This window comes from Idiotropiscis lumnitzeri, chromosome 8 (genome assembly GCF_059441095.1).
Source record: "Idiotropiscis lumnitzeri isolate Australia: NSW breed Sydney's pygmy pipehorse chromosome 8, RoL_Ilum_1.0, whole genome shotgun sequence".
NCBI lineage: Eukaryota > Metazoa > Chordata > Actinopteri > Syngnathiformes > Syngnathidae > Idiotropiscis > Idiotropiscis lumnitzeri.
In genome coordinates, this window is record NC_142398.1 from 9900075 (window position 1) to 9913587 (window position 13513).

Sequence of the window (13513 nt, forward strand, 5' to 3'; positions counted from 1 at the left end):
AAACTAAAAAAACTTGGGAGTGCTGTTTGGGGGTTTTGTTCGTAGAATTACACAACTATAGATAAAGTAACAATGGATCGTAAATTTTAGACACTGTATGATAGTCAGATGTGATATTTCTGTTCCTGTCCATGTCATTGGGGGCACGTCATGATTTTTCAGAGTCTGATGGGCTTAGTTTTGCCTTGGCACACTATAATATTCTACTTTATAAAAATAAACACTAATAATTACAGTATAAAACAATAAAGATTCTTTCTCCATCAATTATGCTGCTCATTCTGGTGTGTGCCCCTTGGCCACCAGGGGACAGAATACAAGAGACGGAAAGCTATACTGTACCAGAGTGTCAGTTTCTCTCTTGGCTTTTCAGTGCAGCAGTAATATTAGTCATTCTCCACAGTGGATAAAAAATAGATACATGTGAGTATTATTGTAGGGTCTTTCTCCAGGTGTTGCAGCAGCATTTGTGTTTCGATATCCGATGCTTTAAGGGGAATAACTTTGATAGATGTGAATTACTAGCCTGTGTTCTTATGGAGTTTCCCATTGTATGTTAGCATTAAGGTAGTGGCTCGGGACATGCTGGGACAAAATATTCAGCCCGGGAATATTCCTCGACGCCAAGCGTCACATGCCGAAAAATAATCCGCCATGATGGTCGGGACCGGACAAGAAATACACTGGCCATTCAGGAAAATATGCGAATTTGCCCGAAATTCCCGATGGCCACCCCGCACCTGCTTTGACAAGTAACCTTGAGCCGAGTGGCAATAAAAAGCTTAAAGATTGTTTTGGAATGATCATTCCTAATAATATCTACTAAACTGCCACTTTTTGTGAAGTGAGTTGAGTCATCTGGCATCATACAACACTCGTAAGTTGGGTCAATAGTATCTAATGGGGTCACTTTTCCATGAAGTGGAACGCAGTCATGTGAATATTCTATTCCATTTGTTCCAGCATACATTACAACTAATGGATGCATTCTTCTGGAATTGACTGCTTTCAGTGAAAAGATGGCCAGCAATTTGTGCAGTGTGCAACATAAGTGCATATGTGGATTGCATTATTCTATAATGAATGGTAATTTTTATTAGCTGGCTCAATAAAAAGAATAATAATAATCCTACCGTCGTAAAAACGCTCATAAAAAACGCCCTTTTGAAATGTTAATTTGATGACTGAAAGCTCATGAGGAGCTCAGCCAGAGGGAGGAAACAGTGTACAATTAAAAGAAGGTCTGCCAGGAGCCAAAACAAGACATTAGAGATTCATCCTTGAAGGTACAAAACAGCAGAAATGAAGCCACAAAATGCCTGCGTCGGTGAAAATAAAAGATGATAAACGCCAGATGTGTAAATGAGCAGACACTAGTAGAATTTATCTTTGCCAAGAAAGTCACCTCATGAAGCTTCAGAAGTAGGCGAAAAGCTTTGGGCCACAACTGGCTTACCTTTTTTGCCTCCACTGCAGTTACTTTAACAAAGAATAAATGGATTGTTAAAAGTGGGTATAACAAAAAAACGATTTGAATCGGAAAATCGGTTTGGATTAAAATGATGCCATTGCATCGAATTGAACTGAATCGAACTGCTTTAAAATACATACAGATATGTATTGAATTCTCTTTTATTGGAGAGACATCTTTGATGGAAATTCCACATTTACAGTACTGAAAGGTTAATTCATATGTAGGAGAGATGGAATCCTGCGGCCCTTGAGGAGCAAAGACGGACATGCCTGCTCTAGTGCAAAGTGTGCATGTGGTCACCGTTTCGCGCGGGTTTTCTCCAGGTACTTCAGCTTCCTACCACCTACCAAAAACATGGATGATAAGTTAATACTGAAGACTTAAGTGCCAAGTGGTTGTTCACCTTCGTGTATGACCTTGTAATAGACTGGCAACCGATCCTAGATGTACTCTACTTTTCAAGCCAAATATTGAGCACTTTAAACAATCAATGGATCTAAATTTGAGTGTGCCCTGTTTTTGTTTATGCAGTGACATGGCTAAGATGGTAGAGTCATAACCATGCCAGAGTATCCTCGAGCAAGATGCTTTGAGTAGGGCTGTTCCAAAGGAATCTTTTCAGAATTGATTATCTCATCGCGTCACTGATGGTGTAGTAGTCCACTCGCCCGAGTTGTGTGCGGGCAGCGTAGGTTCAGTTCCCACTCAGTGACGGTGTCTATGTCTGCCCTGTGACTGGCTGGCGACCAGTTCAGTGTGTAGTGCGCTTTTCGCCCGGAGTCAGCTGGGATAGGCTCCAGCACCCTCCCGCGACCCTGTACAGGATAAGCGGTGTGGATAATGACATGACATTATCTCATCGCCAGAAAAGACCGTCCACGGAAACAAATGTTCGTGTGGAAACACGGAAATGGCCGAACGTTGGTTCTACAAATAGTTCAGTTTTGAGGGAGCGATGTTTCTGATTATCAACTTTTGTGGACGACTTAACTGACTGAGGTGACTTTGTTTCCCCAGCCCCAATCTTGAGTGGATGGATGGATGGACGGACATAATGTCTGTAATGTAAATTAGGTGTCTTAGCTCAATAAAAGAATAGGAAACTCTGTATTCAAGGATTGCTAAAATAAGTCAAATGAAAACAACGTTTTTTTACTTGAAGTTTGGTTAAGGTGGGCCGGGGACCGCCAACAAAAGGCCGCTGCGTGGTCGTCTCTTCTTCCTGCTCCAGTTGACTCGTCAGGTTCACTTCAACCAGTGGGCGAGCTGGGAGGGACGGCGGATTTTCGAGGACTGCAAGATTGATTCTGCAGGCCTCTGCGGCCCGAAGGACCCCGGGCACCTCCTGAATGTGTCTGTACCAGCGCAGCAGGTGGGGCAGGCAGTTCAGGGTGCTGGCAGCATGGGTGCTGACGAAAGACTGCCAAAGAGAACAGCAAACGGGGATTGAATAAGTGACTCATCAGACGTCAGATTGCAGCTCACGTCACACCTTTGCACAGCCTCACCAGGGGTCACATCACCCGCGAGCGAGCGGGAATAAAGGTGTAAAGACCCAAAAAGTAACACAGAAGCCGCGTCGCAACGATTACAAGGCGAGAGAGCGAGGCTCGGCAGTACAACGAGGGGGCAAGCGTGAAAAGAATCCGCTGTGTCTACTTTATGTCTGCGACTGTCAAAAGGAGACACGCTAGGCTGAGTGTGAAACTGGAAACCACTGGAGCACAGCTGACTTGTAAGAGGCTCACCGTGGGAACTTGGGTTCATTCCCAACGCGGAAGAATAGCTGGTGACGGCTGGAGGGTGAAATAGGTGTTGAGGCTCTCTGGCGATGTGCACAAAAACAACATTTTCAGTTAAATATTCTACTCAGTTTACGAGGGAGTTACTTTATTACAGCAGCAACGTAACCTGAATTTGTACACAAGGCTAGGATAGTCTACCACTATCCTACATAGTCATAAAGTCACAATAAATACAATACAACTTTAATTAAGTCTGACAACCACTGCCGCAGGGAGAAAATCCTCAATTAAGTCTTTGCCGTGTGACTCTTGACCACACTTGAGAACGCAGTGGGTGTCTCCTCATCCTCCAGCCATCACAACACGATAATTAAAAATAATGGCAAAATAAGCAGCGAGCAAGCCTCTGCACAGTGCACCAAGATGCGAAATGTATGAAGTATTCATAGAATTTTAAGAGCGCTGCTGCACGCGAGCATCTTGCGGTCCCACAATGCATGATTTTTTTTTCCGCCCAAAAGAGGACCCATTACGGAAAATGTACTTTTTAATTGTTTGGATAAAAAAGGTTCATGCTAAGTTCCTCGATCTGTCATTGGTGTCGAACGTGGGTGTCAATCTTAATATGATTCCAGGCCATTTTATACTTAGAGCTTTCCTCAGAGGGTTATGACGACGAAACCAAATAAATGATTAATCGTTATTACACGACACAACAAATTGATGGATTACGAGCTTCGAAATCAGAAGTCAGGGGAAATAATGTGTTCAATTATTGTTCAAGTCACAAACGTAACACAAAAAATCTTGCTAAATCTCAATTTTAAATTTTGATACAGATTTCTGCAAAGATCATGGAAGTTGACGTTCATGATTTGCTTTCACAGGCCACATAAAATGATGTGGCAGGCCGGATTTGGCCACTTGCCTCGAGTTTGACATCTGAGAGTCTCAGTCAACAATAAAATCATGAAAGGTTGCTATGTTTATTGCTCAGAGAATAATAAAAATAAACAAATAAAACCCCAAAAAAACACTACCTGCAAGGTGTAGAGACAAGGCCAACAGAGAAAAATTGCAAGTAATTGAATAGATTTTTTTCTACAATAGCCAATAATAAAAGTTTAAAACATAACTGGTCCAAAACAGGTAAATATTGTTTAAAAAATGCTCTCCGTAACAACCCAGGTTTAACTTGGCTCCATCCAGACACAAAGTTTGTCTGTCAGTCAGGATGTATTACTTCGAATTTCTTCCTTGACACCAATTATACTGTAACTCTTTCTTATCAAAACAGGGCATTGGTGGCATTTTCTGGATATTAAGTTGTTTCAGAAAAAGCACAACAGATGTTAAAAGTTGAGTTGTTCAATGAACATCTTAGGAATGATTCACAGAAGAAAATGTAGATTTGTGTAAAGTGAAACTTGAGTATGCAGGGCATTAATGTACAGTTGCAGTATGCAACCTTATTTGCCCCAAAAACTACTTTTCAGGTAGCCAGCCTCCTCCCACGATTGCGAAGTTCAGTGTCAACATCTCAAACCCACACGCCTTCACTAGCCTGCAGTAACTAACCGCACAACACTTTCTCTTGTTGATATACAACCACCAGATATCACATGGCTATCTCTGCTCGTCTCTTTCACGCGTGTACCGTGCACACACATGAGCAAAAGCGAATGCGATGTTGAGCAATTGCCATAACTGACCCTAAAATGAACGAAACACAAAAACAAACCAGACACAAGACAGGTAGATCTCTGAGTTTGAAAAAGGAAATCACTGCAGACCTGAACAGGAGACTTGACTATGGGAGTCGCAGGAAGCGATGCACTTTTGAAGCAACAAAATCCTGGAAAAAAATGTGCATACTTTGCAAAGTACTGTATCATATTAGCGCTACTTCTATAGCACATCAACTCAGAACAAAACATCGTGCTCAATTTACCACTGGGCCTTGCAAACCAACACTGCTGGAGTGTGCTGCTTGTGGGCACAACCAAATGTTCAGGATAAATTTAAAAAATAAAAATGCCTGTGCAGATTACTCTGTTTAGATTGTATTCAAGGATCAAGGAAAGCTATTAGAATACTCTCTGAATTAAATATCCATCATATTTGGTGATTTTACATTCATTCCAAGATATTAATCAAGTAAATATCTGTTACAAGCGTCATAAAAAATTGTAGTTGAAAAATGTGATTAATAGCAATTAATTACTGATTTTTTTGCAATTAATTTGTTTTCAAAAATGTAATTGCTTGACAGCTCATCTTGGTATTTATTGTTGTGTAACAAGTATTTTAGAAGGTTGGGAACATAGTGGGGGCGGTCGCAACGGTATAATAGAGGCGTAAAGCAACCCGGAAATAAAAATTTAATATTGAATTTTTCAAAAAAATAATATCATAATAATAATAATAATAATAATGAGAAGAAGTCAATCTCTATGTTGCGGTTTTTCACTTTTTGTGGTGGGTTCTCATCCCCATTAACTACAAAAATTGAGGGTTTATTGCATATCTTTCAATAGATTGTCATTGGTTTAGGTGCTTGTTAAACATTGCATTAATATTGATGCATGTTTTTTCAATCTTGGTTCAGCAGCATTAAGTTCAAAGAGGCTTTGTGTTATGCATTGGCAGGGACACACTTTAATGATTAGCAGCAACTCACCAGGTACTGATGAATGCATGGCAGCAGGACCACATCAGTCAGAGTGAAGTACAGCCCCTCAGCAAACACGTGCTCCAGAGCAGGCAGATCGTTGGTCTTGACTTTTCTGATGTCATAGCGCTCCCTGGTGGTCGGAGTCGGAGCTGCTGCCACAGAAAGCTTAGTCAGAGCGGCCTTGAGCTCGAGTCCACCACCCGGGTCGGAATCCACGCTCCCCTCAATCGAGTCGTTATTTCCGTTTCGTCTCAGCTGCCTGAGCTTCTGCCTGCGGATTTTATCATCGTTGTGGACTTTGACGGGCTCGGCTAGCCTTTGCTCCAAGGTGAGGATGGCGGGAGGTGGTGGCTGAGGCTGTTGGCTCGTAGGATTTCGGAGATGCTCTTCGATGGCAGCTGGGATGTCGATTTCACACAATCGGGTCCACTTGCTCACCTGAGCGAATGGATGGAAAACAGAAATATGATATCAATGGTTAACCGTGCCATCAAAAAAGGACTTGTGATGGGAAATGTATGTAAATAATATGTAAAGTGATATGTAAAATTGACTTTTTAAGGCTTGTATACTCAGGGAGCAGGGCTTTGAGATACAAGTTAAATATGTTTTGCGATCACGCTCAAAACTCAAATCACTCACGTGTCAAATGGTTTTTCCCAATGAAAAGAATGTGAAATTAAGAATGCCATTAATTTTATCAATCCTCTGCAAAAATGCAACAAAAAAATATTGTAATTTTTCTTGGGAGAAAAATAGCATTGTCAAAATTTTACTTTTAAAATACAATACAACTTTATTCATATAGTGCATTTCACAACAGCTGGAGCTGCAACAAGGTGCTTTCCATATGGTGTAATATAAATTAGCAGGAAATTAGAACACAAATAAAAACACATAAACAATAGGTACCAGAAGAACACCAGAACAGCGACAGTCTCATTTTGAGCCGAAAGCTCAAGAATTTAAAAAAATGTGTCTTCAAATGAGTTTTAAAAGTGGACAGTGAGGGGGCTTGCCTCACATTTAATGGAAAGTCATTCCAGAGAGACGGACCGGCAACAGAAAAGAAAACGAACCCCCCTGAGGCTGCGCTTAGTCCTCGACACCTCCAGCAGCATGTGGTCTGCAGACCTGAGGCAGCGGGCAGTTGCGTAGCGGTGGAGAAGCTCAGAGAGGTACCCTGGGGTAAGGCCATTTAAACATTTAAAGACGAACTTAAAGCGAACTCTAAAGTGCACTGGGAGCAAGTGAAGAGAGGCCAAGATTGGGGTTATGTGCGCCGTCTTCCGAACTCTAGTTAAAAGATGAGCAGCAGCATTTTGGATCAGTTGGAGGCACTTGAGGGAGGACTGGCTGACTCCAAAGTAAAGTGCATGACAGTAATCTAGCAGAGATGTAACAAAGGCATGCATTACTGTTTCTAAGTGCTGCTGAGAAATAATGGGCTTCACTTTTGCCAACTGCCTAAGATGGAAGAAGCTGGATGTGACAACAGCACTGATTTGCAGATCTAATTAAAAATCACTGTCCAATTTAAAACCCAACTTTGAGACTTTTGGCTTTAGATAAGATGCCAGGGGGGGAAGGTCAACAGGGTTGAAAGTAAAAGGGCCACTGGGACCGAACAACATAACTTCTTTCTTCTTTTCGTTGAAATTCAAGAAATTAAGTGACATCCAGATTTCCTCGATAGACTGGACAAAATTGGTCTCAAGGAGAGAGCGTCCTTTTCTGCTCAGCGGGACACAGATCTGACTGTCAGTTTGCGCTTGCAAGTAAAAAAATAAATAAATAATTGAAAGAACTAGTAGCAGGGTCTTAAGTGTTTTGTTGGATGCACAGATTGTTGTTAGCTAAGAATGGCTTTTGACAAATACTTGATTGGTTGTGAAATTGACATTGAGGTAACAAGGTGGCGCATGTGTTTTCAGTGAGGCATCTATGTGCCACATATGCAGCACTTTATCAGCGAGTCACCAAAACCCACTTCGGTTAGCATAGAGATCCATGTATGTGGCGCATGCAGCAGACCCATCGCCAAGCACACATTCCCCCCCATGCACCCAGGTTAACAACTTTGTATGTTTTCATATGTGTCGGTTGGCAGAAGCTAACACTGATAACAGTGCAGTTCTGCTTAGCTTTTGGCTCTGGCATGACAATGCTGACATGCAATGTGGTGGCTGGACTCGGGCACCAATTCTTCACCCAAACTTACTGCCACATCATAATCTAAATGTGGGATCATTGTTATGCATGTGTCATCACAAGCAAGCAAAATTCAAAATGCTTACTCACGGACACATTTTCTCAAATTGGCATCAAACAGCTGATTGACTTCATTGTTACATTTCAAACTTTATGGTTGGGCACTTTCGAGACTCAGATAATTGCATACAAGCAATTTAAACAAGTTTGTTTCCTGTTACTATGTCGCTCTTTGGCACCACGAACCTCAGCACAGGCTTTGAGACAAGTCTTCTTGAAGCCCAGCAATTCCTGCACATCTTTCCTGGAGGGCTCAGCCTCGACGCTCTTGCTGATGATGTGCCTCAATACCACAGCCAGGCCAGCTCTGCACAGCCTTCCAGTCTCATCCAACACGGCGGGTAGCCGGCATCCTCGCACCAGCCTGGGCAGATCATCTGGGAGGGCGTCCTGCACGTCCAGGAATTGTGGCAGCTGACCCTGGAGGGTCTGAGAGCTGCTGATCTTGCCGGAGACAAGGTGAACTTTGAAAGACTTGCACTCACAGTAGGACAGGAGGAATAAGACGATGGAGGAGTGCAGCGGGAGACGGGGTGCCTCATCTCGGAAATAAACCTCCAGGAAAAGGGAGGGATGCCGCTGCTTGAGGTCATTCATTGGGAAAAGAGCGGCCGTTGGAACAATATGGGCTAAAATAGAAACTTTTGACACCGTTAAGATTCATTCACATACTAATGGTCCATGAAAAGTAATCCCATGCGCCCACGTTGTAAATAAAAACTTCCGGATGTGTGCGCCTGCTTTTCCTTTTTTCCCCACTTCATGATATCTAGTAGTACCACAGCGCCACCTATCGCTAATTATTTATGTACAATAACCTTCTCTCATGTGAAAGTCAGATTAGACATTGTTTTTTTTCTAAATATTTAAAAACATGTTTTTTATAATCAGTCATTTTCAAAACATGTCTCGGAAATGTATATCTTTTGTTCGCCGCGACACACCTCATTAAGGTTCCGCCCTTGGAGCATGTCGGACACATTTTATTGTAGCACCGGTAAAATACCGGAGAAAGATTCCGCCGGGGTACTGCAAGCGGCATTACAGTCATTTCACTGCCATACAGGTGCAGCTGACGCGCGTCTATCTAGGAGTGGACATCAGATAACAAGGGTGAGTGGAGAATCGTACATTTTAGGTTATTTATCTTTGCTTCGAACGTTACACAGAGCTTGGTCCGAGTTGGTGCTGTGAACTCTCCATCCCACCCACAAGGCTGTGATGAAATTATATTTTTATGTAGTAATTTGCAGTTACCCTTTCACATGATCTCGGCAATGTTGATGACGGCTGATATTTCTCCTTTGTCCTCAGTGTAAGCCATGGCTGGTCCTGTCAGTCTGGAGCTAGATCCCATCTTCCTGAAGGGTCTGAGTTACCTGCACTCCAAGAGCAAAGATTCCGCTGAGAAGCTCAAAGCTCTACTCGACGAGTCCCTTTCCAGAGGCAGCGACACATCATATCGTTTTGTACAAAAAGTATGTCTGTATTGGGAATATTTTTTTTACCTCCATAGGAGAATTTAAAATAAACTTATCGTCATACGAGGTGGGGCTCAGAATTGTCAGAACTGGTGTCACAAAAGATGAATTCTATATCCAATCTACATGTTCTCCCATTCATGTACGCCCGATGATCAATCAGAATGCCACTTAATTCAACGTGCAAAAAAAGAGCAAGAGTTGTGGTAGGACAAATTGTGCCTACTTTTCCATGAAAACACACCTGAGCTCATTGCCCTGATCATCCGACAGTTGCAGCCTGAGAAGAACCTCGCCATGCTGGAGCACACACCCTTCTTACTCAACCTGGCTCACTGTGATTTGTTTAATTTTTCCTCTTTCCGGAGATCAAGGGGCTCATCACGGGCAGCCATTTTGATGTTTTGATCCGTATCAAGATGGAAAATAAGACGGCGGGACCTTCCAGGAGTGCATAAAGGCATGGCAGAAAATTGTGGAATAGTGGCTTAGACTACGTGAATATTACTTCGAAGGAGAAAAACTTGTAGTTTGGATTTGAATATCTCTTTTGTGACGCTACTCCTTGAACTTTTCAAACAGACCTCATAGAAGCGTTCTTCAGTGTACAGTCAACCCACAGTAATCACACGGGGCGGGGACCTAGACCCTTTCTCAATAGCCTCTAGTCAAAGTTGAAACCATGAAATATACATTGAAACTATGAAAAAAAAGTTGCATATCCATGTTCACTCAGTTATTGTTGTACTAACAATTTCTTATTTGGTTATAAATTCATGACCTATAGGTGATTTTCTTCAAAATATATACTGGAATTAGGACTATACTGCTGCATTAGCGTAGGTTAGTAATTAACATTAGCAGATGTTGGTTGTCGTCAGTCAACTTTATATGACCTATATAACATTCTTCTATTTGATACTCCTCCATTTGCAATTAGACGCTCAAGAAATAATGCAGTTATGACAAATAAGTTTCTTGTCTTTTGCATCCTCAGGACCAGGATGTGTCCAAGGGATCCGTTTCAAAACTTAGTTTCAGCAAGCAGGACTCCAAGTCCTCCTCCAGCTCCTCATCCTCCAGCATAGGCAGCAAATCCAGCTCCGAAAAGAGCAAAAAGGACACAGATAGGAGATCTTCTGAGAAGGTATGAATAATGTCAATGTGCTGTACACTTTGTACACTTTTTACTGTAGACGGCTAGGTACGTAGATAGATTGTACAGCACAACCTAATCCATATTTCAAGAAAATTAAATTGTGAATGCATGTTCTTAGGTTAGCAATTGCTTATATATTTTCAGCAATAACTATATAATTACTTTAAAGAGGTATTATTTATTTCACAGTCCAGTAATTGCGGTCTCAATGTGGCTAGTAAACCTTGGTTGTTGCGTCTAGTTGTGCCAATTACCGTGAATATCAGTTGCTAGAAAATCTCAACAATTGATGTTAAAAGTGTCAATTTGACCTAGGAAAGTCAAACAAAAATCTCAGTGTAGAGTTTGCATTGGCTAGGGGTCACAAATCGGCACCAACATGAATGTCTTGTTCCGGAACTCCTCATGATCAACAACAGGTCAGGGTTGACTTTGGTGATGTGGACCTGCCGAAAAAGCCCCGTTTAGAGAAGCAGGATCGCTCATCGCCAGTTACCGTGCAGACGAGCAAAGACCTCCTGCCTAACATCAACGATTATGATGAAACCAACGCTGATGACTTTGCCATGGAGATGGGCCTGGCGTGTGTGGTTTGCAGGTACGTGCTCATATTACTACTTCCCAACACCCCCCCCCATACACTCACACACACACATAGTTAATGTGCACTGTAGTTGCCATCATTCATTATATCTCATTAATCCTCAATCACAGTGGATAGGTAGACATGCGCATGTATTGAATTGTCATGTTTTTTTGTTGTTGCTTTTACTTCACCAAAGACAAATGACAGTGTCCATGGGAAACCAGCTGGTCGAATGCCAGGAGTGCCATAACTTGTATCACCAGGACTGCCACAAGCCCCAAGTGACTGACAAAGAAGTCAATGACCCCAGGCTGGTGTGGTATTGCGCTCGCTGCACCCGACAAATGAAGCGTATGGTGAGAAACATCCATTCTATTACCGAGTCATCGACAATTTTTTACTATCCTTCTCTGGGAAACCAATTCCTGGTTCTTTCATTTGCGGAAACATTATAACACACTTAGTGTTTGTTCTCCATAGGCCCAAAAGCCTCCGCAGAAGCCCTCTCCGGCCTCCGCTTCATCGGCACCGGCTGTCGTAAAAGACACTCTGGTGAAAAAGACAGAACTTAAAACCAAGCCGGACACCACTAGCACGTTCCAGGCTTTCAAACGGACAGAAGTGAAGGTATGTGTCTAAAGATGTTTGCTTACCGTTGAAATGTTTCTGGATTTTGTCCAAAATGGTTGCCACTGGCAGTGTAGTGGTTCACATAGCTGACTTTTGTGCAGTTGCCTCAGAATCGATTTCAGTGCCCTTTCACAATCACTTAATGACTGCCAACCTATCCAGGGTGTCCAACTGGTGTAAATGTCAGCCCTTGTTGTCACTCTGAAAAATATATTCAGCATCAAAAAGCAACTAATAGATGGATTATGACTACTATGCAATCGTTTGCAGACTTCGACAACGTCAGCCAATCCCGCCAGCAACAACTCCTCGTCGTCAGGTAGCGGTCTAACAGGCTGGGCCGCTTTTGGCGCTAAAACAAGTCCATCCCTTCCCGCCAGCTCCAAATTGGGTTCTTCGGGACCAAGTGGAAGCAGCAAGGCAATGACTACTTCACCCGGCCAGAAACCATTAGGTCTTTCCGGTCTAGCTGGAACCAAGTCCGGACTCGGAGCTGCGAAGGTCCTCGGGAGCGGCAATGGAAATGGCTCGAGCCAGATCTCTCTGAAACCACCACCCTTGACCCTGGGCAAGCAGCCACTTAACCGTTCATCGAGCAGCGAGAGCCAAGGCAAGGGTTCCGCCTTGTCATCGGGGGCAAGCTCCCCAGGCAGCTCCCAGGCCAGTCCAGGAGGTAGTGGCACAGGGGGAAATAATAACGGCGGAAGTAACGGAAACAATGGGAATGGGTCCAAGTTTCCACCGGGGGAAAAAGCACCAACATCCCAAGAGTCCCAGCTCAACGCCATGAAACGGTTGCAGTTGGTGAAGAAAAAAGCAGCACAGAAAAAGATAAAGAAATAAGCACGTCCACGTAGTACAGTTCAATTCACTTTGGTACGGTACTGAATGTTTTGCTTTTCCATTGGCAAGGGCACCTTAATAGTCAGTCTATACCTTACCTGTTCTCCCGCTTAACTCGCAATCCGTTAATTGGTCGAAGAAGCAAAGACGCGTCTCTTTGGTGCAGCAGTAGGAATGGAATGGCAAGGACACAAGATCGAAGAGAGAAAGAAAGCACTTGTTTCTTCTACAGCTAATTTTTATTTAGCATTCTTCATCTAAATACTATAATAGCACCATTCCAGCTCCACTCTGCAGTCAAAGCAAGGATTTGTCCTTGTAAACCATACTGCCGCAAGATGAACTTAACTGAACTGAACTGTACCGCTTTGTGGAAGTGTTGCTGATGGAGGGTAAACTAAACCCTCAGCCGCTGCAGATGGAGTGCCAGAGTGTTGTTGGTCATTTTAACGCTGTGGAATGAGCATACATTCTCATACTTGAATCTTACTTTGTGTAAATGCTGCTGGTTTTCTGTGCCTCATTCTGTCCCAACTAATCATGCCTGAGATAAAGTGTCAGTTTTTTCAAATCTATCATTAAACTTCCACATATGAATGCATCTAGAAGTTGTGTGATATAATATTCAGTGGTGGATCTAATTTGGGGGT

General features: G+C 42.8%; 2 protein-coding genes across 2 annotated transcripts in view; one reads left to right on the plus strand and one right to left on the minus strand.

Moving 5' to 3' along the window:
• Positions 1 to 8905, minus strand: part of gstcd (glutathione S-transferase, C-terminal domain containing) — a 42427-nt gene extending 33522 nt beyond the window's left edge. Inside the window, exons 1-3 of the mRNA XM_088301630.1 lie at positions 8351 to 8905; positions 5900 to 6331; positions 2631 to 2894 (exon numbers count right to left, since the gene is read on the minus strand). Coding sequence (XP_088157756.1) covers positions 2631 to 2894; positions 5900 to 6331; positions 8351 to 8761 — 1107 coding nt within the window. The 5' untranslated portion in view covers positions 8762 to 8905. The remainder of the gene's footprint in view (positions 1 to 2630; positions 2895 to 5899; positions 6332 to 8350) is intronic.
• Positions 8906 to 9127: 222 nt separating this feature from the next.
• On the plus strand, positions 9128 to 13464 carry ints12 (integrator complex subunit 12). The gene is made up of 7 exons (XM_088302925.1): positions 9128 to 9277; positions 9479 to 9642; positions 10643 to 10792; positions 11224 to 11402; positions 11587 to 11746; positions 11871 to 12017; positions 12291 to 13464. The coding sequence occupies exons 2-7, from the start codon at positions 9487 to 9489 to the stop codon at positions 12861 to 12863; spliced, it is 1365 nt and encodes a 454-aa protein (XP_088159051.1). The 5' UTR covers positions 9128 to 9277; positions 9479 to 9486; the 3' UTR covers positions 12864 to 13464.
• The last annotated feature ends 49 nt before the right edge of the window (positions 13465 to 13513 follow it).